The sequence below is a fragment of the Glandiceps talaboti genome, chromosome 12, assembly GCF_964340395.1.
Source record: "Glandiceps talaboti chromosome 12, keGlaTala1.1, whole genome shotgun sequence".
NCBI lineage: Eukaryota > Metazoa > Hemichordata > Enteropneusta > Spengelidae > Glandiceps > Glandiceps talaboti.
Genome location: NC_135560.1, coordinates 24,208,284 through 24,235,798, shown reverse-complemented (window position 1 = coordinate 24,235,798; position 27,515 = coordinate 24,208,284). Strand labels below are relative to the sequence as shown.

Genomic DNA, 27,515 nt, shown 5'->3' with positions numbered 1-27,515 from the left:
GGGAAGCTCCACCTATTCACCTTTGACCGTTTGTGACGTCAGGTTTGTCCAATATGGCTACCAGTATGTAAACGGACATTCATCGCTATCAACGAAGTTTTTGTTGCAGCTCAGTTGTGTAGTCTTCTTTTATCACGATGACATCAAAAGCGACAAAACAGTCAACCTTCAAGTCATACGTTGACCTTAAAAGCGACGTAAGTATGGAAGAAAACCATTTCGTAAATGTTTTCGCATGTTTTCTCCCATCTGCAGTTACATTATACGACCTTGCTGAGACCAAAATCACGTCGGGTCGGAAGTCTTTCAAGTTTATTAACTTTTGTGTGTGTGGTATTTTGATAATTGTATTATTCCCCTTATAGGCGCCTAAAAGTATTGAGTACATTCACGATCCAGGCAGTTCATTCCAATCGTATGTTGGTGTGTCGAGTGGTCATCGGGGTGGTAGTCGCGCAACACCCATTACTACTGCGAGTGCCGTAAGTTTACCTTTTGGTTGATTCAATGGCCCAACAACAGCAACACCCTGTTTGACCTATGCCATTGTACGTGGTTCGCCTTGCGTTAGATGCATTCCTATCACGCTGCATATACCACCTTACCCTTGTTAGTATACTCATCATGCTAATGTACATCCCCATGCATCTCGTGAGTGCTGCGGTGTTTGGACACCATCATTCCTGCTGTCAATTACACAAACTTTAGTACAGTGACCCCCTTTAGATTGTGTCAGTCCTAATATTTGGAACATGTCACTTCATTGAGTGTTGTATACTTGAGATGCTAATGCGACTGCTAGAGTGCTAAGGTGACAATAAAAAAATGTCCATTTGTTGGAATAATGAAAAAGATAATTATTACAAACAAAGAATCTAAATGTGTACGCCATTTGAGTGAAAACCATTGACTCATTGAGTGAAACTGAAATCAAACCACAGACAAGGAAGCAACTAAACTTTCATATGCATGATTTGTACAATGTTTAGTGAATATATAATAGGCTCACACTGCTGGATGAAAAAGAATATTCAATCTTACTAAGGAGGACGAAAAATCTATTATGATACACTTAATATCAAGAGTTTAAAAGTATCCAGTGTAGATGTTTATGTAGAGCAAATTTGATATTTTTTGTACTTTCTTGAAATGAGATTTTTGAAAATTGACAACCCAAAATGTGTAAGTCTATCTGCATGTATCTAGTAGATAGACCATAAACTCTTGTAGGGTCTATGGATAGACTAGTCTTATTCATTGTAGTGAGAACAGCTACATTTATTTTATGTGCAAACATAGACCCTATAGGTGTAGGGTCTATGGTGCAAATAAGAAAATTAATTCACTGTTAGTGGACAGTTTTTGATCAGGTGAGGTACAGACAAGTTCCTTTGTAAGAAGATGGAATTGTATTAGCTTATGAATTGATTTCCACCAGTCTCATTGTGTTATGTGTGAATAGATGGCTATTCTATAAGATGACTTCACAACAGAGATTAAAGCATTCAGTTTTATTATGGTGATGAGAAAATGGTTGATCCATCTAAGAGGTTTACTTTTGAGAGGCATAGACAATAGTTTTATGCTATCGAGTATGTCCAGAAGACAATTTGGGATTCTGTCAGTGTTAGTAGAAGGAGCTGGTACATGTTTACAATTAGTATATCATTATTGGTTAGAGTTGACTTGGGATGAGTTGGCTGTGTGATAATGACCTACTTTTAGCTGACACTGATTTTAACACCAGATCAGTATCGTCAACAAAAGTGCTTGTAAACAGAAAATGTACATAAAGTTTGTGATAGTAATCAAATCAGTTAGAAAGCAGTTATAGAAAGTTTTCATTTAATTAATCAATGAGCGGCAATGTTACATTGAGACAACAGTCAGTTAACCATGCCTTATATTACACTAGTTGATATATTTACTAGTTTGTTTGAGCACCGAACACTTATTGCAGAAAATCCAATGAAGAAATGTAGTTTTCGTAACTGTTGCAATAAAGATTCTATTCTATTCTATATATTTGGTAATGAAAATCTGCCATCATTGCTGTCAGCTAAATGTAGTGTTTGTATGCGTTTGAAAGTGTAAAGTTCATCTCTGAGTAGACCAAAATTGTGTGCATGTGATCTTGGCTTACAGTGGTGATGTCAATTTCGTTGATATGAGGCACTATACCATATTTGATATACTCAAAGTAAATATTGGATGATGAAGTGTAAAAACAGTTTAGTGAAAACAAAAAGCAGTTTTGCAGTTGTTATTAAAAATGAATTTATAATATTATTTATTTTGTCATTGTATATTTAACAATATTGTATGTGTACATGTTGTGTGTACATCATTACATGTACATTGTGTGTGTGTATGTGTATTGGTATGTATGTATGTATGTATGTATGTATGTATGTATGTATGTATGTATGTATGTATGTATGTATGTATGTATGTATGTACGTACGTACGTACGTACGTACGTACGTACGTATGTATGTATGTATGTATGTATGTATGTATGTATGTGTGTGTGTGTGTGTGTGTGTGTGTGTGTGTGTGTGTGTGTACAGTAACAGTGTAAACATATATGTATGTATTTAAATACATGTACTTGTCTTAATTACATGTACTTGTATAAATAAACATTTAAAAAAATGAATTTACTTGTGACCTTATGTAATGATTCAATGAAAGCTATTCAGACAACATATTAGTGACTCTAATTCAAGGTTATGAAATAGAATGTATCATTCTTAACAACACAATCAAACTGAAGAGACAGAAATTAGGGAGATATTTTGCATCAAAAACACAAAATAGATGTTGAATACAAAGTGACTTTACTGGTGGAAAAAAGAAGTAGACCTTATAGTTGTCAATACCAGATACACAATGAGATATTGTTAAAATATTAGTTACTTGGTTATCTAATAATCCCAGCTGTTTGATGATAAAACATTAATAGTCAGTCAATAACAACAACATATATATTATATGACATGCCTATAATATTACTGCAAAACAGGATTTGAGTTATTTCAAAGTTACCACTGTTGCTTGCTTTGTACTAATCATGTGTAACCACATACACATATACCAGTAACCCAGTAGTAGTAGTAGCAGTAGTAGTAGCCCAGTACCACAGTCAACTTGACTTGTCTGTGGGGACTAAAATTCATATTCAAGGATGGTCCTGGTACAAAACATTGACATCATTAGGCATTTATGAATATTTCAAATTACCATCACTGGCCACTACTGTACCTAGTATACCATGGTACTGTACACTAATTAATCACGACATCAAACTAATGTCTTGTCACTGCACATATTGCAGACATACTTATTGAGGTTTGCAAAGCACAGTGATAATGTAAAGAAGACAGTTTTAATAATTTATATCTTGAGTATATAGAATGATATAGAGACTGTGTAGGTTGCAGTGCTACTGAATATTAAATGTGCAATATGATATATCAAATGATTGATTCACACACCATGACATTTACTACATTTAGATATTGAATATCTCTTGCCTGAATTAGAAAGCAAAGTGAGGAGAAATACAAATATTCACAAAAAATGATTCGGAGTTCATACAGCTCATGGTTTGTGTTGAGAATCACATACCAGTCTTATGACATTTAGAGGTCAAAGGTCGTAATTGAAGCAGCTGTGTTTTACTGATGTTTGTTATTAATCACAATAAAATTGTACTCAATGTAATCTTTATCAGATTTGAAACTGAAACATATATATTAGATTGATACAAGTTTTCATTTTACTTCCTCTTTTGTGTTATTTTTACATCAATGTATATAAACTAGCTCAAAATTATCTTTGTTGTTATTCTCCCTCTTGAACAGCAGGGCCAGGTTTGACATGTTGTGAGATAGTAAAATAAAATACAGCTATAGTATTTGTACATGTAAGGGGTACCTTTGACCTGACTTTAATATGTCTTACAATGATATTGACCTTTGAACTTTGCAATCATCCACCCTGTGGATATACAGTGATCATGTAGATTATACAGAGTGCTTATTGTCAAATAATCTATAGTTGTTTCAGGCCAGGGTTTCAATCCAAGGTTCTCCTATTATAGTGTTATCTATCAATGAAACTATAAGAATTACAAAGAATCATTCATTATTAATATAGACCCACATTTTCAGACAACTATTAATTTGATAAATTTATAAATTTTAATCCTGGGATTTTTATCCTAACCCCAACTGGACCCTTATTGCTTTTCAGTTTTGATGTCTGTTAATTTATGCATAAAGCAGCTAATACATATTTGATTATGTTAATCATCCATAGATCAATAATGTATTTGATATTCAACCAGAGACATGCTGCATTTCAATACCATTCCATAATTTCATTACATGGTGAATTGTTACATTCTCTGCTTTACAGTTTATGTTGCCATGGTAATGTCAGATTTAAATGAAATATAGTCAATAGTTCAAATATTAATTTTAGATGCAAATAACTATTCTGTTCATTCAACATTCACTGTAAATAGTGGGTTCCTTCTAGAATACCAAACTCAAATATAATTTCTGAATGACTAAATTTCAAATAAGTACTATAGAACCACCCATTAGACACCAAAGGCCATCAATTCATATTATTATGTCATCCAGTTAATAAATTGGAGCATTTCCTGTTTATCTCATTTAAACCATCGGTAGAAGTAAATACCAGTTTTAGACACATTGTACTACAGGAAAACCCTACAGATAGCACTGGTATTTTATAATAAGATTGGGAAGTGCAGCCATCATGTCATCTCTGCATGAAAATAGTACAGCAAAGACCAAAGTCATTCAGGAATACATCGTTATAAAGTGGAGTGAAAAGTCTTGTGTGGAAGTGTGTGAGCACTGATTAAATTGATACACACAAGCTTCTTTCTATATTTTTATCATATTACTGGCAAAAATGGACAAAGAAAAGTGTAGAAGTTGACTACGTAAACTGCTATAATATATGCATATGCATACTTTCAATTCACTGGCTCAGCTTATAGTATTATGTATTAATTCATATCACTTTTATAGCAATATCCTTCATACAGCTATGATGATGTAATTGTAAAGTTATATTGGTTAATGTTGTTGTATTTTCTTTTTACTTACAAGGTAACGAAAGCAGCAGAAGATGTATTTGATAAAACATCAGAACCTAAACTACTATCAGGTGAGAAAACAAACCTATGAAGACTTTTTATTGTAGAATAAAAAAAAGACTCAAAAAAACCCCAAAGAGTATAAAATTATTCTTTTCAAATCTGATTAAAATCTGAAGCAAACGGCCAGATTTGCTTTCATTGTGAATTTAAGACCAGTTATACCATGTGCAAACAAAGTTGATCTTGTTCAAATAGAAAGTAGTTGCTTTATACCCTGGTTGTCATACATGATGACTTAACCCATCTATGTCATTCCTTTTGTTGTGCTTGAACTAGGAGTCAAAATGTTCAGTCACCATTACTTTTCCAGATTTGTCATAAATTATACTTGTGCAGGTAGAATTATATTATGTATTCCACAATATTTGTCTTCATTCAGCATACTCCAGACCAGATGGTTATGTCACTTTTCATCTTCAACTCAAAGAGTATCAAGGCCTGGCTCCTTGTGTCACCCAAATTTTCCTAGGCCCAGTCCCTTACATGATTACATCACCCATATTTTCCAAGGTCTGGCCCATTATGTCACCCATAATTTCCAAGGCCTGGCCCCTTATGTCACCTATATTTTCCAAGGCCTGGCTCCTTATGTCACCCATATTTTCCAAGGCCTGGCCCCTTATGTCACCAATATTTTCCAAAGCCTGGCCACTTATGTCACCCATATTTTCCAAAGCCTGGCTCCTTATGTCACCCATATTTTCCAAGGCCTGGCCCCTTATCTCACCTATATTTTCCAAGGCCTGGCCCCCTTATGTCACCCATATTTTCCAAAGCCTGGCTCCTTATGTCACCCAAATTTTTCAAAGCCTGGCCCCCTTATGTCACCTATACTTTCCCTGGCTGAAAGAAAATTGGGGGAACATATTTAATTAATTTCCTGTTTGACATGTTCAGTGTAATATGTCAAGTGATCATTTATTCACTTATAAGGATGAGAACTAAATTGATGATATTATTCTTGCAGGAGAGATTGTGATTGCTAAAGCACACAATGTACTAAAGTATAATTCATATGGTGATTTGAAGCATGGTATATCAGGTGCTCTCTTCTGTACAAACTTTAAGATTAGTTTTGTAACAGCAGAAAGGTCTTCCTATGACTTGGTAAGTTCAATTTATTATCTTAAGTTTCCTTTCTTTAAGATTTGGTGTCGGTAGATTGTGTTATTGTGACGTCAGTTTACTTTCCTTAGAATTTGGTAATTAAAGTTGACTTTATTATCTTTAGTTGACTTCCCAATGATCTGGTAAGTTGAATTGGTGGTCATAAATTTGTCAGTTTTAATATACAGTATTCACTGCTTTGTAGTTTTCTTGAGTAAAGTTTAATAGGTTCAGGAAGTTTACACAAATTAAATGATAAGCCGACACAGGTCAATAGTTTAGGTCATTTTGTACAAGGGGAAAGATTAAAATTGATACTGCAGACTTCAACATATAGAATACTTATTTCCTTGTGTCAACTCAACTCAATAAATTATGATAATATCATAAGTGGTAGACACCTGACCTATAAAAGGCCCTCCATTCCATCCAAGGTCCTTAGTCTTTTGTTCTGGACCAATTATTTCTATAGCTCTGTCTGACAACTGTTCTTCACACCTAAATTCTAATTTGAATCTGACATGAGCCTTTAAATGATTAACCCTATCAAACCATAGACCCTCACGATTGGTGGAGAGTCTCTAATCAAACACACCCTGTTTTTAGTGTAGAATTAATTATACAGAAAGGAGCAAGAAGAGAGAAATGGAAACTGAAAGTCAATAAACTAGTAACACCATAATATGTATAATGAGTCTTGAGGTCAGATACCAGTCATGCCTGTGTTAAAATATGTCATGGTATGGTATTTTGTAATTGGTTTGATTGATTTGATAAGAATTAGGTCATTTAGAATAGTGGAGGCATGTGTTGGACTGAACCAAGTTATACTCTGTAGGCATAGTCCACTAATTTTTAACACAAGGTAGTCAAGGTCAAAGTTTACCTCAGTACTTGACATTTGTGACTTTAAACACTTGTTTAGTTAACTAAGTACATGTAAAGGCCCATTTTAGATTAATATTAAAATCGAGGTGTGAAAATCAGTTGTTTGGTAGATTAAAAAGTTGGTCAAGAGCAAAATAATTATCCCATGTAGTCCTTATTATAACACTATTGCAATGACCTGAAAATGAAATGTAACCCTTGAAATATAATGTCATTACATTTCAACTGTTTTAATACTCAATAAATACTGCAGATAATATAATAAAACATTGAAATTCATGATGTACAAATATCTAAACTCCATACAAGGCAATTAAAATATGCTAATTTTCCAGGAAATAAAAAGAGGACAGTTTCGTAAAATAATGATGTCATGCAATTATTCAGACTGTACAAGGAAACAAATTTATTATGACATATATTATTGATAACTTGGTGTAAATAGACAATTTTATGTGTTGTCTGTTTGTGGAGGATGAACCAGGAACAAGACAATTGTCTGTGTGTGGAGGATACACCAGGAACAAGGCAATTGTTTGTGTTGTCTGTGTGTGGAGGATACACCAGGAACTAGCTATTTGTGTACACATATACTTTATAGTTCTGTACTTGATGTAAAAAATTAACAGGGTTTGAGAAAATGTAACTTGAGTCCTGTATTTGACATTGTTTTGCCAATGAAATAATCACAGTACCTTAGCTTATAGTGAAATAATACAGTATGTTTGGTTTTTATCTACTTTTGTTTTGTTCATACAATTACTTTTACCCTCCATTTTCTTTCATGAAAGGAAAGATTTACTTGTTCATGAAAGAACATAAACATCATATGTAGTGATTATCATGTTTACTGTAGTCCATTTGTTCAGTAATGCAATGCAGTGCATGAAGTTTCATGGGCCTACATTGAAATCTGTCCGTCATGGGGGAAACCACAGGTCTGGAATGCTTTTCTTTCAAGTGTAAGACTTAAATGTAAGAGGTTTATTGAAATGTGTTGTAATCCTACACTTCTGTTGTCAAAATGTAATGCCTATACAATAAGGAGCTTTGACTTCAGTCACTGACAATTACCTGGTATGTAAAACATGGATTGTGTAGGAAAGCCTGACTGCAGTCACTGACAATTACCTGGTATATGTAAAACATGGATTGTGTAGGAAAGCCTGACTGCAGTCACTGACAATTACCTGGTATGTAAAACATGGATTGTGTAGGAAAGCCTGACTGCAGTCACTGACATTTACCTGGTATGTAAAACATGGATTGTGTAGGAAAGCCTGACTGCAGTCACTGACAATTACTTGGTATGTAAAACATGGATTGTGTAGGAAAGCCTGACTGCAGTCACTGACAATTACCTGGTATGTAAAACATGGATTGTGTAGGAAAGCCTGACTTCAGTCACTGACAATTACCTGGTATGTAAAACATGGATTGTGTAGGAAAGCCTGACTGCAGTCACTGACAATTACCTGGTATGTAAAACATGGATTGTGTAGGAAAGCCTGACTGCAGTCACTGACAATTACCTGGTATGTAAAACATGGATTGTGTAGGAAAGCCTGACTTCAGTCACTGACAATTACCTGGTATGTAAAACATGGATTGTGTAGGAAAGCCTGACTGCAGTCACTGACAATTACCTGGTATGTAAAACATGGATTGTGTAGGAAAGCCTGACTTCAGTCACTGACAATTACCTGGTATGTAAAACATGGATTGTCTAGGAAAGCCTGACTTCAGTCACTGACAATTACCTGGTATGTAAAACATGGATTGTGTAGGAAAGCCTGACTGCAGTCACTGACAATTACCTGGTATGTAAAACATGGATTGTGTAGGAAAGCCTGACTGCAGTCACTGACAATTACCTGGTATGTAAAACATGGATTGTCTAGGAAAGCCTGACTGCAGTCACTGGCAATTACCTAGTATGTAAAACATGGATTGTGTAGGAAAGCTTGGTTATAATATGAATGTGTTTTACTATTGTATTTACAGATGGAGATTGGACAGAGGAATTTACTAGTTTCTGAAAATGATATACCATTAACAGCTGTGGATGCTCTATATCAAGGTATGTGATGAAAGACCAGGGGTTCAATCCCAGGTTCTTGCATTAGTGTTATCTTATCAGTGGAGACTTAAAGACCAGGGGTTCAATCCCAGGTTCATGCATTAGTGTTATCTTATCTGTGGAGACTTAAAGACCAGGGGTTCAATCCCAGGTTCTTGCATTAGTGTTATCTTATCAGTGGAGACTTAAAGACCAGGGGTTCAATCCCAGGTTCTTGCATTAGGGTTTTCTTATCTGTGGAGACTTAAAGACCAGGGGTTCAATCCCAGGTTCTTGCATTAGTGTTATCTTATCTGTGGAGACTTAAAGACCAGGGGTTCAATCCCAGGTTCTTGCATTAGTGTTTTCTTATCAGTGGAGACTTAAAGACCAGGGGTTCAATCCCAGGTTCTTGCATTAGTGTTGTCTTATCAGTGGAGACTTAAAGACCAGGGCTTCAATCCCAGGTTCTTGCATTAGTGTTGTCTTATCAGTGGAGACTTAAAGACCAGGGCTTCAATCCCAGGTTCTTGCATTAGTGTTGTCTTATCAGTGGAGACTTAAAGACCAGGGCTTCAATCCCAGGTTCTTGCATTAGTGTTATCTTATCAGTGGAGACTTAAAGACCAGGGCTTCAATCCCAGGTTCTTGCATTAGGGTTTTCTTATCTGTGGAGACTTAAAGACCAGGGGTTCAATCCCAGGTTCTTGCATTAGTGTTTTCTTATCTGTGGAGACTTAAAGACCAGGGGTTCAATCCCAGGTTCTTGCATTAGTGTTTTCTTATCTGTGGAGACTTAAAGACCAGGGGTTCAATCCCAGGTTCTTGCATTAGTGTTTTCTTATCTGTGGAGACTTAAAGACCAGGGGTTCAATCCCAGGTTCTTGCATTAGTGTTTTCTTATCTGTGGAGACTTAAAGACCAGGGGTTCAATCCCAGGTTCTTGCATTAGTGTTTTCTTATCTGTGGAGACTTAAAGACCAGGGGTTCAATCCCAGGTTCTTGCATTAGTGTTTTCTTATCTGTGGAGACTTAAAGACCAGGGGTTCAATCCCAGGTTCTTGCATTAGTGTTTTCTTATCTGTGGAGCCATGAGGATTACATTTTATTTATTCTTTTGTTCTGGGCCAACATTTCTGATAGCTTTGTCAGACAACAGTTTTTCACACCTAATGTTTTAATCCTTTTTCAAAGTGGGCCTTAATTAAAGTCACAACATAAATGATATATAACAATCAGATGTTTTGAGTGACAAATCATACACCATACCATATATTGTATATCACATACTTGTAATTGCACTGGATAACAAGCCACTCCAGGTAGGAACTTACCCATATACTGTCAGTTAGTTAGTAAAGTGACAGATACTTAGACCCATTTTGTTCTACAGTTACTCATTGATCAGTAAAATCAAGCAAAGTAAGAACACAGTATCATTATCATGTTTGTTTTTATTTGTGAGTTTGTTAGCTGAGTAGACACAATATCAGTTTACCAGGAAAGATGTTGAAAGAAGTAGTATTTTCTACAAATACAATTGGACAATTTTAGTCAAAATAAATAGTATTTTCTGTACTGATGAACATATTCATCAAGTTATAGCTTGATTTAGTTTAAACTTATCAGTGAGGAAAGTAACTTTAAAAAACAACATATTTCTAAAAGTATAGAATGGTATGTTTCTTGTAAAGGCCAGGTCACTAAATACAAATACTCAATAGATAATTCTTTCTGTGCTTATAAATCAATCACAATATTTTCATGTTGTATATATCATTATTTTTGAGTCGGAAGTGAACAGCTCCTGCTGGTCTGTTCAGGTAAGTTTTAGTGAAAGTGTAAATTAGAATCGTCAATGATTTCTCAGCTACATGTCCTCTTTTGGTGATGAGATTGATCACTATTGACTGAATATCAAGTAAATGTAAATAGACCACAACTTTATAATATGCCGTCTCAAGTGATCAATTCCATCAATTAGTTCAATTTGAAAATGACTTTGTTTGCATGCTGCGTATATGATGTAATACCTTTGTTGCATGGTAGATCATCATATCTGTTTCAGTGCATTGAATTTTGGGGACAAGCAAAGTGCATGAAATGACCTTTGAATGACCTTTCCATAGATATGACCTTGGTGACCTTTGCTTGAATGTGTAGAAGTGCAGGGCACTTTGATTAGGATACTACACTTACAATTTATAGGGGTAACTGGCAAAAACCTTCTATTTTTTCATATTTCAGTGTACCTGTACATTACTTTCTAGATATGAAATATTGGAATAGTCAGTAACATGTTGTTAGTTCCTCTCATTTCATATTGCTATTGTAAATTTATTAACCATATCTACTGGCCTTAATGATTTGTAAGCATAGTTTCATTGATCTGATAAAACTTCAGAGAATTTGAAGTACTATTTATATAAAATGAAAATCTTTAGGTCAGGTTCTGTCTGGCTTATTAATTAATTGACAATATTAGTTGACAATGAAAAGTACCAGCAATCTAAAATTTGATGCTATAAACCCATGGTTGCTACAACGTTTATAACATAAGACAATATATCCTGAAAATAGTATCAACTTTATAAAGTGAATGTGTAATATTAATCTTGTATGTAGTTTGAGAACTTGTTGCAGTAAAATCCCCCACTGTGTTTTCTGTCTTTAATAGTGTCATCAAGCAGAAAGACAAAGTTGCTTAGTCCTGGTAGTAGTGTTTCTGGTCCTGTCAAGATGATAGAAATCCATTGTAAGGACTTCAGAGTTTATACATTCAGTTTTAAGTTTAGTCCTAGAGGAGAAGACAAATCTGTAAGTACATTCATTTACTAGTATCATGATCTGTTAAAATGACATTGTTAAGAATGCATTACACCAAGACACACAAATAGTGAGATAAGCAGATCAACTTGACTACTTAGCAGTTTCATTTGATAATGCTGGATGTAATTTGCATATATATGTATGTATGTATAGCTGTTCTGATGTGCATGCAATGATGCAAGTTTCAGTTTTATTTCCACATTTAAAATGTTTTGATAAGAACTATGTGCAAGTACTACATGGACTGAAACTGAATAACAATGTCATATCTAGTTTCATACCAGTTTGTTATATCACTAAGATCATCAGTATGGCAGTTAAGCAAACTAAATGAAAGATTTGGTGACATCATTTTTGAGGTACACCCAAGAATTACTGTTGAAAAATGCATTAACACAAACTTGTTAATTCTGAATGGATATTTTACACTTATTTCAACATAAATATGTTGCTAGATGAGGTTTATATCAATTACTCAATGAAAAGAATGTGTACTAGTACTTGTCCATTTAATATAAACTGTAGAATTTGATATAGATAATGTATAACTTTTCATTCAGAATAATGATCAACTTAAAAAACGTAGGCTCAGACTTTGAAAATGTATTTTCTTGTACCCTACAGGTTGTGAATACAATTCTACATCATGCATTTCCAACACAGCTGCCACTGTTATTTGCATTTTCATTCAACCCTTCAAACCATGTTATTAGTAATAATGCCCATGGACCTGGAATTACAATAACAAGAGACAAAACTGTCCATCAAAGACAGTTCAGAGATGTTAAGGATTGGGACAACGAAATAGCAAGACTTAATGCTAAGAAACTTCGTGTCACCCTAGTTAATCAAGATTTCAAGATTTCTGACAGGTATGGAATTGTCAGTTTGAACATGCTCAGATGTAAAGGACTAGGATTATTTGTACTAGCAGTGCAATATAATAGCTAATCTGTGGTATTTGGATTGGAAAGGGCACCCTCTGGAGCCAGTAAGGGTATGGGTAACCATGGCTACTAGATCATTTGTGAAGTAAAATAGTATGACAGATTGACTGATTAATGTTTTTCAATTGTATGATATAGTCCAAATTTCACACAATGCACCATTTAATATGGCTGTTTACAAGTTTCCTGTTTGATTTGTAAGGAAGTGAAAACATGATGTGTTTTTTGAAGTAGAAATGGGTCATGGAGTGAACAAGACTGACAGTTTGCAGTCAAAGCTCTCAGCTTTATCAAAAATTTAATGTGTGTATTGGCTAAAATGTTAGTATTCACTGATTCAGGAAAGGGATGTATTTGACAATCAGATTAGGGTATTTGATAATGATACATTGTTAGAATAAAAGAATTGATAGAAAACTTGATAAGTTCTGATTTGGCTGTCAGATACTTGTGAAGAAAAGAATATAGTGAAAGTTGCCAAGGCAAACATGTACGTCATACATTGCCCTCTAGTGTCAGAACTGTGACATTAACAGTGATCTGTTTAGCAAGAGAGTCATAAAGTTATGAATCATTTTATTGTATGATAAACATTCAGAATACGATCTAGAAATAATGCACAGATATTGATATAGACTGACTTTGTATATGGAAAGCATTCATCCCTAGTATTTTGTCCACTATGGTTTACCGTTGAACAAAGTTGTCACCATGTTTCATGTTGTTATCATTTTATAGTCTTCCATCCCTAGTATTTTGTCCACTATGGTTTACTGTCAAACAAAGTCATCACCATGTTTCCCATTGTTTTCATTTTGTAGTCTTCCAGAATACTTTGTAGTGCCTTCATGTCTAACAGACAATGAGATCAACAATGCAGCCAATCATTTCGTTGAAGGAAGAGTTGCAGTAAGTATAGATAAATTTGATTTCAAATCCCAACAGTATGTTAGCCTAGAGACTTAGTTATTTGGTTTGACATTAGTGGTAAATGACATTGTCAATCCAGATAGCCAAGTCTCAGGGCTAGCAGTATACTTGCTTAAGTCAATGGGAATCCTCAGATATTGTTTTTTATCAAATCAATACAGTATGTTGTATTTGCTTTCATTTGTCTTTATTGTGATATTAATGATGAATACTGGACCATTTGAGGGGGAACCATAAAGTCCAGAATCTCAATAACTGATTTGAACTTAGTGAAAAATAAAATTAAATAAAATTCCATAAATTGTTCTTTCGTGTTTCACTGGGGACTAGTGTTAGTGAACCCCATCAGCCATAGCACTGGGTAATGTTGTGTGTGTATGTGTGTGTTACAGACATGGAGTTGGTCTCACAGCAATGGTGCTTCATTGTACAGGATGGTATCTCTACGTGCAGATACAGTACACAGCCAATATGAGAGAAGGCAAGTACATTGTTATCAATTCTTTAGATTCATTCACAGAGAAAAGAAAAAACGGGCAAATATATTGTCTTCAACATATTTATTATAATTTTGATATCAAAGCTGTTGGATAATCAAAAAACATGTACTTTTTCAAGGTCAGAATTATATGACTCTGACCAAAAATGTTTATTAACTTTGTAGATCAAGTGACTTATTGCATGTTATAATGTAGAAGCAGTTTATAGTTTTGTTTATAATAGTATTTGGTCAAAAAGTTACTGAAAGTTTTTTTGTTATTGTGCTTTCAGAATGCTTCAAGCAATAAAGTCAACACACCCAAGGGATCTAACTTCTATTACCATAGATCTAGACAAATACTGCTCATCTATAGGATCTATTCAGTCTAGTTTCAAGAAGTTGAAAGAGTTATGTATGCCAGGTAAGTTGTGGGTCTATTCAGTCTATAGGGTCTATTCAGTCTATAGGAGCTATTCAGTCTACAGGCCTGTACAGACTATAGGGTCTGTGCCATCACTGATTATGCTGTCACCTTGTTTGCAAGTAGTTCTTCAAATCCAAGTCATTTCAAGCCACCAATGAGAAATCAAATATAGTTGCAATTTGTCAGTGATACCTATATGAGTATCAATGTGCAGGGGTTATTGACATGGATTAGCTTTCTAGGACAACAGTTGGCAGATTGAGGGCGCAATTGATACACAACATTTGACTGATTGAGGGTGTGGTTTACACAATACTTGACTGATTGAGGGTGCTGTTGATTTGTCATGTATCAATGTATTCCTGCACAGACCTTGGAGAGGACTCTGCAGTTTTTGGTTTTAAAAACCCACAGAGCAACTCAATCATTGATGTAGTATATGTATTTTGTCTCATTGAGAATTCACGTTGTGTCCAGTGTGTATCTTTGAGATTGTGTGTCAACTTGGAGTATATAGTTTTTATATTGATTTAGTTCTTTTCAAATACCTTTGGAATAGTTTGCTGTTTGTATTTTGCTGTTATGCAATATTTAAGTTGTTTTGTGGTATATTCTTGTTCTTCTCTGGACTATGCGTCCATAATAAATTTGTATTAATAATAATAATAGTAATAATAATAATTATACTCAGAGTGTAATGACGGACTAAGTAGTAAAATGTGTTATTAGTACTGTATTCAACTACTAATGAAAAAACTCATCAAATTGCCATACATGTAAACCTTGATTTTGTCACTATAATCAGAGTGATTTTCTTTTGAATTAGTTTTGAAATCTTGTTGAGTGATTTATGTTTTTGTTTTGTCAAAATGATATAAAAAGAAAGTGAAACATAGGTCATAGCAACATAGAGCATAAACATATTGATATTGCACTAAATGTATGATAGTGTAATGTAAGAAAATCCTGTGTTAACCATGTACCAGGGGATATCTTGTTATATGAATATTGATATTGCACTAAATGTATGATAGTGTAATGTAAGAAAATCCTGTGTTAACCATGTACCAGGTGATATCTTGTTATATGAATATTGATATTGCACTAAATGTATGATACTTTCATAGTGTAATGTAAGAAAATCCTGTGTTAACCATGTACCAGGGGATATCTTGTTATATGAATATTGATATTGCACTAAATGTATGATAGTGTAATGTAAGAAAATCCTGTGTTAACCATGTACCAGGGGATATCTTGTTATATGAATATTGATATTGCACTAAATGTATGATAGTGTAATGTAAGAAAATCCTGTGTTAACCATGTACCAGGTGATATCTTGTTATATGATTATCTCATTAGATTCTTGGATAGATAACTTCTTTATAATCTCAAGAGAGATGAGATTAATGTCCAACCATAGGGATTAGATGTCACTCTTGTCAATCTCAAGAGAGATGAGATTTATGTTCAACCATAGGGATTAGATGTCACTCTTGTCAATGGCAACTCTGTGATGTATGAGGAGAAGAGAACATAATACTTTAATTAGATATTACTTGCCAATACTTTTCTTCATTCAGCAGAGGCAAATACGAGTAACCTAGGGGACCTTGTCACTATAATTGAATATGAGTAGTGATAACATGCATCCTTAGGTAGTAATATTTCTAGCTGAATGTAAAACAATATTGGAACGATATAAGCATATATCCGCATGCATTATTTATGAAAAATAGAGAAATTTATGCACTTTTGAATGTTTTGACTTATATTTTGAGCATGACAAAAACGATGATGTAGATAAGAATTGTTGTGATATAGAATAACCAGAGTATAATTCCCATATTGTTTGTTGGATATGTACAACTTTACTTGCTGTACTTTACAGCCTCCAAAAAACATCCAGTGGGTTTATTTGAATAAAGTAAGCCTAGGAAAGACATCACCTAAAGACAACAATACAGCTGATACAAAAAAACCAGCAAGTGCCTTTGGTGTAGGTTCACACTATCAGTGTGTTTATATCTGTGGAAGTTATAATGTAACAGTAACAGTCAGACTCAATGTTATAACATGTGTTCTATCAGTAGACGGAGTCATGGGATCTAGGGCTCCAGTGGTGTTTATGCTTTGATAAGTTACTGGCATGAATTACATTGTACAGCTTTGCATGAACCATGTCTCATTCCTGCTTACCATAAGCAAGCAAATGTACAGATTTCTTTTTACAGGTTGTACAACAGCTTTCAAGCAGGCACAATTTCAATATTAAAACAGACTATGTCATGCAACAGTGTACATTCAGATCAATGCTTTCAACTTGGATACAAATAGATAATGTCTTCTTTCTTGTATATTTTACAGAAACGACAAAAGACTTCTTGAGCGGTGATAACAAATGGTACTGTGACTTGGACACAACCAAGTGGTTACATTGTGTTAGGTAAGTTTTTATGTTATTATTTGACAACAGTACAATCTTAGGCCTAATAAAAAATATTGTGTGGTTCCCGATTACGCTCAATTTTAGAATAGTTAGGTAGATTTTTTATTATATTTTATTATATTTTATTTTCATGTGTGAATGTCTAGTTCAGGTTTTCCATTGTTTTCAAAATGGTCTCTGTGTTATTTGTTTCTTCCTATCAGATGTACAACCATTTAGAGATTGAAGAACAGTTTTATATTGTCTTTTTAAGTTGATGTCAGTTTCCGCATCCAATATTTCTTGTGAGACTTCACAATTGTTGTTATTTTATTATTTTTTTCTCGAATACGTAAAAAAATGTTTAGGGTCGGCAGTGAAAAGCTAGGTGGGGTCGGGTAACCAAAGAATTATTTTTTTTAGGCCTTCTAATAAGTTGTAAGCTTTTTAATTTTGTATTGTGTTATGTCAGTGAAGCAATAAATCCAACTTCATGGTATAGGTCACCGACAATGCCAGTTGATATCATTACATTAACCATTCTGTCAAATTGTTAGTTTTTTGTAGTTGATTGACACAGGTTATTTGATATTCACTGTCTAATCTCATTATACAAATTAGCCAATGAAATTATAACCCAATTAGTAGGACAAATTAATCATTAACAAATTCATTTCTAACAGTACACTTTCTTCCTTTTACTGTTAAGGCTGTAACCATGGTTACCAATTATGTAATTTGTATGGTAAATTATGCAATTGTGAAACATAAGTAATTATTTCTAATTAAACCTTGTATATCGTAAATTCTTAAAATTTCAGAAGATTTTATCATTGTTTTGGTAACAATATAGGAAATTGATAAATTATAAAACACATCTATCATCTTAACTGTGCTGGTACTTCAAACTGATAATAAAGAAAGAAAATGAAAAATGAATTTGACCTCTGGCAAAGGAGATACAAAATAAATAATCATTTGTATAAATAATACAAAGAAATGTAATAAAGAATGAATGATATGATGTACATGAAGTAGACAGCTAGTCAGAAATCATTTATGTGTGTCAATAAAGATATTATGAGAAGAAACCACACAATTATAAAAACATCAATTTGTATCATCAATTACATCCATAAAATCAAATAAGATGGTGATGTAATAAATGAAGTGATATCATTCAGTGATTATATCAATATGAGTGGTATTTTTGTAAAGAATTCTTTCAAGACGTCTAGGTTTTTGACACTGTCTGAGCACTCCTGGGTGAATGAACCTCTCAGTCTAAGCTCCCCTAGTTATCTTGTTTCTAGCATTTGTGTAGCCCACTGGGGGTATTATAAATGCCTGTGTATGATTCATGCATTATGTGTAAAATTGTTGCCCAAATATTTTGGGGATTTCATTAATGATTTACCTATAACGATTTTGTGGATAGTTCAGTAACCCCCCCCCCCCCCCCCCCACCAGCTGTTAATAATTTTTGTGTATACTGTTGGTATTGCAGGAAGTGTTTGTCTATTTCCATAGATGCTGTTGACCAAATAACAACTCATGGCAAATCAGTTATTTTGAGAGGTAAGTCCATGGAATTGCAGCGTATATATTCATCAGTTGGACTGTCTTACTGTATAAAGTGTACCAGGTACCATGTACACCTTGACTATAAAGTGTACCAGGTACCATGTACACCTTGACTATAAAGTGTACCAGGTACCATATACATCTTGACTATAAAGTGTACCACATACCATGTACATCTTGACTATAAAGTGTACCACATACCATGTACATCTTGACTATAAAGTTTACCAGGTACCATATACATCTTGACTATAAAGTGTACCACGTACCATGTACATCTTGACTATAAAGTGTACCACATACCATGTACATTTTGACTATAAAGTGTACCAGGTACCATATACATCTTGACTATAAAGTGTACCAGGTACCATATACATCTTGACTATAAAGTGTACCAGGTACCATATACATCTTGACTATAAAGTGTACCAGGTACCATGTACACCTTGACTATAAAGTGTACCAGGTACCATATACATCTTGACTATAAAGTGTACCAGGTACCATATACATCTTGACTATAAAGTGTACCAGGTACCATATACATCTTGACTATAAAGTGTACCAGGTACCATATACATCTTGACTATAAAGTGTACCAGGTACCATATACATCTTGACTATAAAGTGTACCACATACCATGTACATCTTGACTATAAAGTGTACCAGGTACCATGTACATCTTGACTATAAAGTGTACCAGGTACCATGTACATCTTGACTATAAAGTGTACCACATACCATGTACATCTTGACTATAAAGTATACCACGTACCATGTACATCTTGACTATAAAGTGTACCATGTACCATATACATCTTGACTATAAAGTGTACCAGGTACCATGTACACCTTGACTATAAAGTGTACCACATACCATGTACATCTTGACTATAAAGTGTACCAGGTACCATATACATCTTGACTATAAAGTGTACCAGGTACCATATACATCTTGACTATAAAGTGTACCACATACCATGTACATCTTGACTATAAAGTGTACCAGGTACCATGTACATCTTGACTATAAAGTGTACCACATACCATGTACATCTTGACTATAAAGTGTACCACGTACCATGTACATCTTGACTATAAAGTGTACCACATACCATGTACATCTTGACTATAAAGTGTACCAGGTACCATGTACACCTTGACTATAAAGTGTACCACGTACCATGTACATCTTGACTATAAAGTGTACCACATACCATGTACATCTTGACTATAAAGTGTACCAGGTACCATGTACACCTTGACTATAAAGTGTACCACGTACCATATACATCTTGACTATAAAGTGTACCAGGTACCATGTACACCTTGACTATAAAGTGTACCACGTACCATGTACATCTTGACTATAAAGTGTACCACATACCATGTACATTTTGACTATAAAGTGTACCACATACCATGTACATCTTGACTATAAAGTGTACCACATACCATGTACATCTTGACTATAAAGTGTACCACGTACCATGTACATCTTGACTATAAAGTGTACCATGTACCATATACATCTTGACTATAAAGTGTACCAGGTACCATGTACACCTTGACTATAAAGTGTACCACATACCATGTACATCTTGACTATAAAGTGTACCAGGTACCATATACATCTTGACTATAAAGTGTACCAGGTACCATATACATCTTGACTATAAAGTGTACCACATACCATGTACATCTTGACTATAAAGTGTACCAGGTACCATGTACATCTTGACTATAAAGTGTACCAGGTACCATGTACATCTTGACTATAAAGTGTACCACATACCATGTACATCTTGACTATAAAGTGTACCACGTACCATGTACATCTTGACTATAAAGTGTACCACGTACCATGTACATCTTGACTATAAAGTGTACCACATACCATGTACATCTTGACTATAAAGTGTACCAGGTACCATGTACACCTTGACTATAAAGTGTACCAGGTACCATGTACACCTTGACTATAAAGTGTACCACGTACCATGTACATCTTGACTATAAAGTGTACCACATACCATGTACATTTTGACTATAAAGTGTACCACATACCATGTACATCTTGACTATAAAGTGTACCACGTACCATGTACATCTTGACTATAAAGTGTACCACATACCATGTACATCTTGACTATAAAGTGTACCAGGTACCATGTACACCTTGACTATAAAGTGTACCACGTACCATATACATCTTGACTATAAAGTGTACCAGGTACCATGTACACCTTGACTATAAAGTGTACCACGTACCATGTACATCTTGACTATAAAGTGTACCACATACCATGTACATTTTGACTATAAAGTGTAGACTGTCGACAGTCGCTCGCACCTTTTTTCCCCCTACGTTTTATCTAAACTCCAATCCGGCGCAACACTAGTCTAATCGCAAACTGATATCGAGGGCCGAAGGCCCGAGCTTGGGCCTTCGCAATTCGGCCCTTGAAATCGATTTTCGATTATACTAGTGTTGCGCCGGACTGGAGTTTAGATAAAACGTAGGAAAAAAAGGTGCGAGCGACTGTCGACAGTCTATATAAAGTGTACCACGTACCATGTACATCTTGACTATAAAGTGTACCACGTACCATGTACACCTTGACTATAAAGTGTATCACATACCATGTACATTTTGACTATAAAGTGTACCAGGTACCATGTACATCTTGACTATATCTAGATCTCTAGGGATATCAATGATGAATTAGACATCACTCCACAACTCCATCATTTATTGTATGACATTTTCAATCTAATGCCGTTAGTACTTTGCTATTAAACTTTTAAGCTATTGACTTAGTGAGACTTGTAGCAGCAGTACAAATATTGTCATTATACATATAGATTAGATTAGATATAACTTTATTACAACCTTACAATTCTATTTGGGTACCGAAATGCAATAAAGATATTAAAGAACACACATATTGTAATCTTATTTCATGTTCATGTTCATAAATAAACGTTTGTCATTTTTGTGATTGTCTATTTCAGAAAGTGATGGACGTGATTTGTCATGTTTGATATCATCCTTAATCCAGTTAATGCTTGATCCTAGTACCAGAACTCTACAAGGATTTGAAAGTTTGATTCAGAAAGAATGGGTTGTCATGGGTCACCCATTTCTCAACAGATACCAACATGTGTCAGCCACAGATGGTGAAGAGGTGAGTTGAAATTGTGGATGTTGTATGCAGACACTGTTTGCCTACACCAATTAAACTAATTAATTAAGTAGATGAAGGCTTTGTAGATGAGATATGGATGTACAGCCTGTAAGTAGATACAATCATAGACCCTAGGGTCTATATGATACAGTCTTGTCTACTGTGGACATATTTTATAGATGAAGCAGTGCATACCTTGAGAACTTTGTAAATGAAGTGTCAAGAGATTTCATGTACTTTTGGTGTGAGTAGATCTACTGTAGATGAATTTCATTTACTCATTTAGTGTACAGGCAGTTTTAGCAGTTTTAGCAATTTTAGCAATTTTAAACAGTTTTAACAAGTTTTAGTGGACTTTTGCAAAGTATAAAAAAATAGGTCAAGTTCTGTATTATGAGTTGCTTGTGTGTTGAAGTTGCCTGAACCTGAAGTAACAAATTAGGTCTTACGTCATCTGAACTATTTCTTCCTCTTGTTGGGTTTCTTCCAGTCGCCGGTATTTCTTCTCTTCTTGGATTGTGTGTGGCAGCTAACCAACCAGTGCCCATCAGCATTTGGCTTTACAGACACCTATCTGATAACACTGTGGGACTGTTCACATCACGGACTCTTTGAAACGTTCATCTTTAATTGTGAACGCCAAAGATACCGTGCCACTGTTTCTGATGTCAAAACGCCTGTTCAGCTGATCTCAGTGTGGAATTGGTCATTACAGTTCAATGATGATGACCTATCACTTTTCAACAACCCACTCTATTTTATCAGACACAAACTACATACAAATTGTCCTGGATGTAGAGATGATGAAGTGAGGACTTTGTTACAGTACACCTCCACACCAGTGAAAAGACCTGTCAATGCAGATAGCTCCAAGACTCCGTATCGTAAACTGAGTGAAGCCAACCAGCCACAGTGGGATCAGTCACCTCAAAGGGTCCGACAAAACATCCTAGCAGACTCAGATGGAAACCTGGCTACAAAGATAAATCCATCATCGCCTGCTGTCAAGTTCTGGACTCAGTGTTACTTACGATGGGTACCTTATGTTCATGTTGTAAATGGTGGGCCTCCATCTGAATATTTACAACAATGTATGTTGGTTGATGAAATACATTACTTACGACTCAAACTGCATAGTCTTAGAACCTCTACACCATTATCCAAGAAACATAACAGAGACAGTGGACTTTATTTCACATACGATGGGTCTCCTAAACTTGGTGAAAATTTCACCTCAGCCTTCCCATTCTCTCCAAATTCTTCCACATTACATTTATCACACAGTGGTGACAAGCAGAGCCTCTTTTCGTCAATTGCAGGAATGTTTGTTAGGTCACCCTCTGTGTCAAGCTATGATGGCATCATTCGAGCCAGTGGGTCAATGTCAAGCAATAATGATGAAATTGATGAGGCTGAAGAGCTCTAATTTCAGCATAACCTTTGAACTTTGAACTATAAACTGTAACCCAAAGGTTAAGGAATCACTGATGACCTCTGAACTATAAACTTTGAATGAAAGGCCAAGGACCTTCTTATGACCTTTGAACTTTCTTGACTCAATGGCATATGGGATAACCTGTGAGCTAAGCATGCATCATGCCAGAATGATCATGCAACAGAGTGAAGATATGGAAACATTGAAATTTTGAACTGTGTCATTTCGATTTAAGAAGTAGTATAATAATGAGATTTAAATAATTATTAGTCATGTATTGAGTTTGGGCCTTATGAATGCTACAAATCAAGGAAGACATTGATATAGTACTTGATATGGTAAATTTTGCATAAATGATGTATGGATTTGAACATATTAACTAATCTACGATATATGAAAATGTCAACGGATTAAAGGCATGATTAATATTCAGTACAGAATTGTGATGTTTGTACAGTTTGAAGAACGCTCTGTAAATTTTTAATATCAATTTGTAAATTATGGACTTTTTATGCAAGGGTATGCCATGAAAGATCGACAAAGCTAATAGGAGGATTATCTTAGAGCTCAAAAAATGAAGTAGTCAGGACACACATGCTAGACTATTGTACAGACATTGTGGTATTACCATGGCAACATATATTTGCCCAAAATGTAACAAGGGATGTTTATATAAATTATATTCGTTGATAAAACAAGTTTTGCTTTCCACTGTCGAGTAAGTTTGGGGAAACTGTCTTTGTTTGCTTATCATGATCAAGACGCTTGGATTGAATTGATTTACATGTACTATGTACAGTTTGGTAGTATGTATGTCCAAGATTTACATGTACTATGTACAGTTTGGTAGTATGTATGTCCAAGATTTACATGTACTATGTACAGTTTGGTAGTATGTATGTCCAAGATTTACATTGTACTATGTATAGTTTGGTAGTATATATGTCCAAGATTTACATGTACTATGTACAGTTTGGTAGTATGTATGTCCAAGATTTACATGTACTATGTACAGTTTGGTAGTATGTATGTCCAAGATTTACATTGTACTATGTACAGTTTGGTAGTATGTATGTCCAAGATTTACATTGTACTATGTACAGTTTGGTAGTATGTATGTCCAAGATTTACATTGTACTATGTACAGTTTGGTAGTATGTATGTCCAAGATTTACATTGTACTATGTACAGTTTGGTAGTATGTATGTCCAAGATTTACATTGTACTATGTACAGTTTGGTAGTATGTATGTCCAAGATTTACATTGTAGTCTATGTACAGTTTGGTAGTATGTATGTCCAAGATTTACATTGTACTATGTACAGTTTGGTAGTATGTATGTCCAAGATTTACATGTACTATGTACAGTTTGGTAGTATGTATGTCCAAGATTTACATGTACTATGTACAGTTTGGTAGTATGTATGTCCAAGATTTACATTGTACTATGTACAGTTTGGTAGTATGTATGTCCAAGATTTACATGTACTATGTACAGTTTGGTAGTATGTATGTCCAAGATTTACATTGTACTATGTACAGTTTGGTAGTATGTATGTCCAAGATTTAGCTACATGTCATTAGTATACCCAAATGTGCAATGGTTTCAGCAACTCTCTATTCTCTGGTCAACTCTAATTTGATATTTGATAAATGGATGTTTGTTAGATTTTCCTAAATGCAACTAAACTTCCTAAGACACTGTGTGTAGATATCAATATAGATATATTACTTGCAAATTTTAGCAAATTTTTTAATTTACTTTTCTCAACTAAATACTTTCTTTTTACTATAGTGCTGACTATTTTAATCTAAATATGCTTTCATGTCAATATGCAAACAGAATTCCTGGAACTCAAATTCTGTATTATTAATTTAGTGATTGATTAAATCAACATATCATATGATTGCTATTTTATGTTTTCTGAATTATTCAATATTTGATGTGGAAGTCAATGGTAATAAAATTACACATCCAGTACATGGTACCTATACCCAGAAAAGAATCATTGTTGTTTGAATGGTTTTATCTGGTGTATGTCAATTTTTTAACAACCTTTTGATGTTATGGACGTTGATGATATTGTCTGATCTGACCAAGGGTATGAGGCAACAATGATTTCATACAAATATTTTTACTTACAGAATCAGAAGTTCATGGAAGTGAATCCCAAATTTGGGATTTGTTTTTCAGAATTGTTGACTCTGAAAAGTAATTGTCATTTGTAGCTATGAACGTGGAGTGGAGTTGATGAACATTTATATTCATTTTTCCCCATAGCTCACCCTAACTTATGTGTAGTGTAGTTAATTTAGTTTTTACACTTGTACAGTACTCCAAGTCAAGAATGCCTGGTGCACTGTTCGGATAAAAACTGCCATTTAGATATGCATATGTTGAATGTTTGCATTCGTTTATACATGTTGAGTTTTACTTTCCAGTGTTTGTTTTCATGTAGTATGAATTGTGATTGGTTGGTAGTTTCTTATTTGTTTTGAGGTATGAATTGTGATTGGTTGGTAGATTCTTGTTTGTTTTGAGGTATGAATTGTGATTGGTGAGTAGATTCTTGTTTGTTTTGAAGCATGAATTGTGATTGGTTGGTAGATTCTTGTATCAACATAGCCAAAACTGAGTACTACACTGATACCCATAAATGCATTGAAAGCTCAATGTAAATTTAAAAGTTTATGTGAATAAGTGAATATTAGTATATAACCTCATGGAAATACACAAATTAACTTCTCAGAGAAATGAGTTTGTAACACAGTTGTAAAAGTGTATGGGGAGAATCAAGTACATGATTGTAGATATTAATTTTGTGTGTTTTGTAAAGTGACATGATAGACATTGATAGAGACAGTTTCATATCTCACAACAAGAAGATACCTTTGTGGTTGTCGGTATTTTGACACCCCTGTAGGTACAACATTTTGATAGGTTTGTGAGTTTTTGTAACTTATAGTTTTTAATAGTCACCAGCTGTGTAATTTATATATCAATCATATATTTACCAATGTAATAAAAAAATGGGGAATGACATTTTGTACTAATTACATAGAAATAATAAATAATTGTGATATGTACTTGTATGTATGTATGTATGTATGTATGTATGTATGTATGTATGTATGTATGTATGTATGTATGTATGTATGTATGTATGTATGTATGTATGTATGTATGTATGTATGTATGTATGTATGTATGTATGTATGTATGTATGTATGTATGTATGTACGTACGTACGTACCGGGGTATGTATGTATGTATGTGTGTGTGTGTGTGTATGTATGTATGTGTGTGTGTGTATGTATGTATGTATGTATGTATGTATGGATGGATGGATGGATGGATGTGTGTGTGTGTGTATGGATGGATGGATGGATGTATGTATGTATGTATGTATGTATGTATGTATGTATGTATGTATGTGTGTATGTGTATGTATGTATGTATGTATGTATGTATGTATGTATGTATGTATGTATGTATGTATGTATGTATGTATGTATGTATGTATGTATGCATGCATGCATGCATGCATGCATGCATGCATGCATGTATGTATGTATGTATGTATGTATGTATGGTATGTATGTAATAAATGCCGTCCGGGTAAATACATGCTGACGTAGGAGGCGTGTATTTCCCGGATGGCATTTATCTTGTACCCCGCGAACTTCATTTGTGGTGACATATTCTTCCCAGGAAGAACTTCATACACCCAGCATCTGTGTTTTGATTTCGGATAAGAAGACTGACGCCTAAAGCCAACAAAATTGATGCACGCCGGTGTCAACATTCAATGTCACACACGTATATGATTACATATGTGATGAAAATAGCAGTTACATCACAATTGCGACAGTGTATTTCGTACCACTATGTACTTGATATTATTATGCAGGAAATTCATACTACAAACTACTCAATACAATCACATCCATTATACTAGTAATGTTCAGACACACTGATCTATGTCCTCAGTACAGATGTCATATCAG

General features: G+C 34.4%; 1 protein-coding gene across 3 annotated transcripts; it reads left to right on the top strand.

The window, feature by feature from the left end:
• The first annotated feature begins 56 nt into the window (after positions 1-56).
• LOC144443495 (myotubularin-related protein 10-like) lies at positions 57-26,550 on the top strand. 3 transcript variants are annotated; one of them, XM_078132985.1, is made up of 14 exons: positions 57-197; positions 366-482; positions 5,151-5,208; positions 6,168-6,307; positions 9,200-9,275; positions 11,932-12,071; positions 12,708-12,955; positions 13,852-13,939; positions 14,353-14,441; positions 14,732-14,862; positions 17,236-17,314; positions 18,804-18,874; positions 21,900-22,072; positions 22,563-26,550. In XM_078132985.1, the coding sequence occupies exons 1-14, from the start codon at positions 138-140 to the stop codon at positions 23,496-23,498; spliced, it is 2,406 nt and encodes an 801-aa protein (XP_077989111.1). In that variant the 5' UTR covers positions 57-137; the 3' UTR covers positions 23,499-26,550. The 3 variants fall into 3 exon arrangements, with proteins under 3 accessions (XP_077989111.1, XP_077989112.1, XP_077989113.1); XM_078132986.1 differs by lacking the exon at positions 366-482 and having other exon boundaries at positions 61-197; XM_078132987.1 differs by lacking the exons at positions 57-197; positions 366-482; positions 5,151-5,208; positions 6,168-6,307 and adding an exon at positions 7,681-7,837.
• Positions 26,551-27,515: the final 965 nt, after the last annotated feature.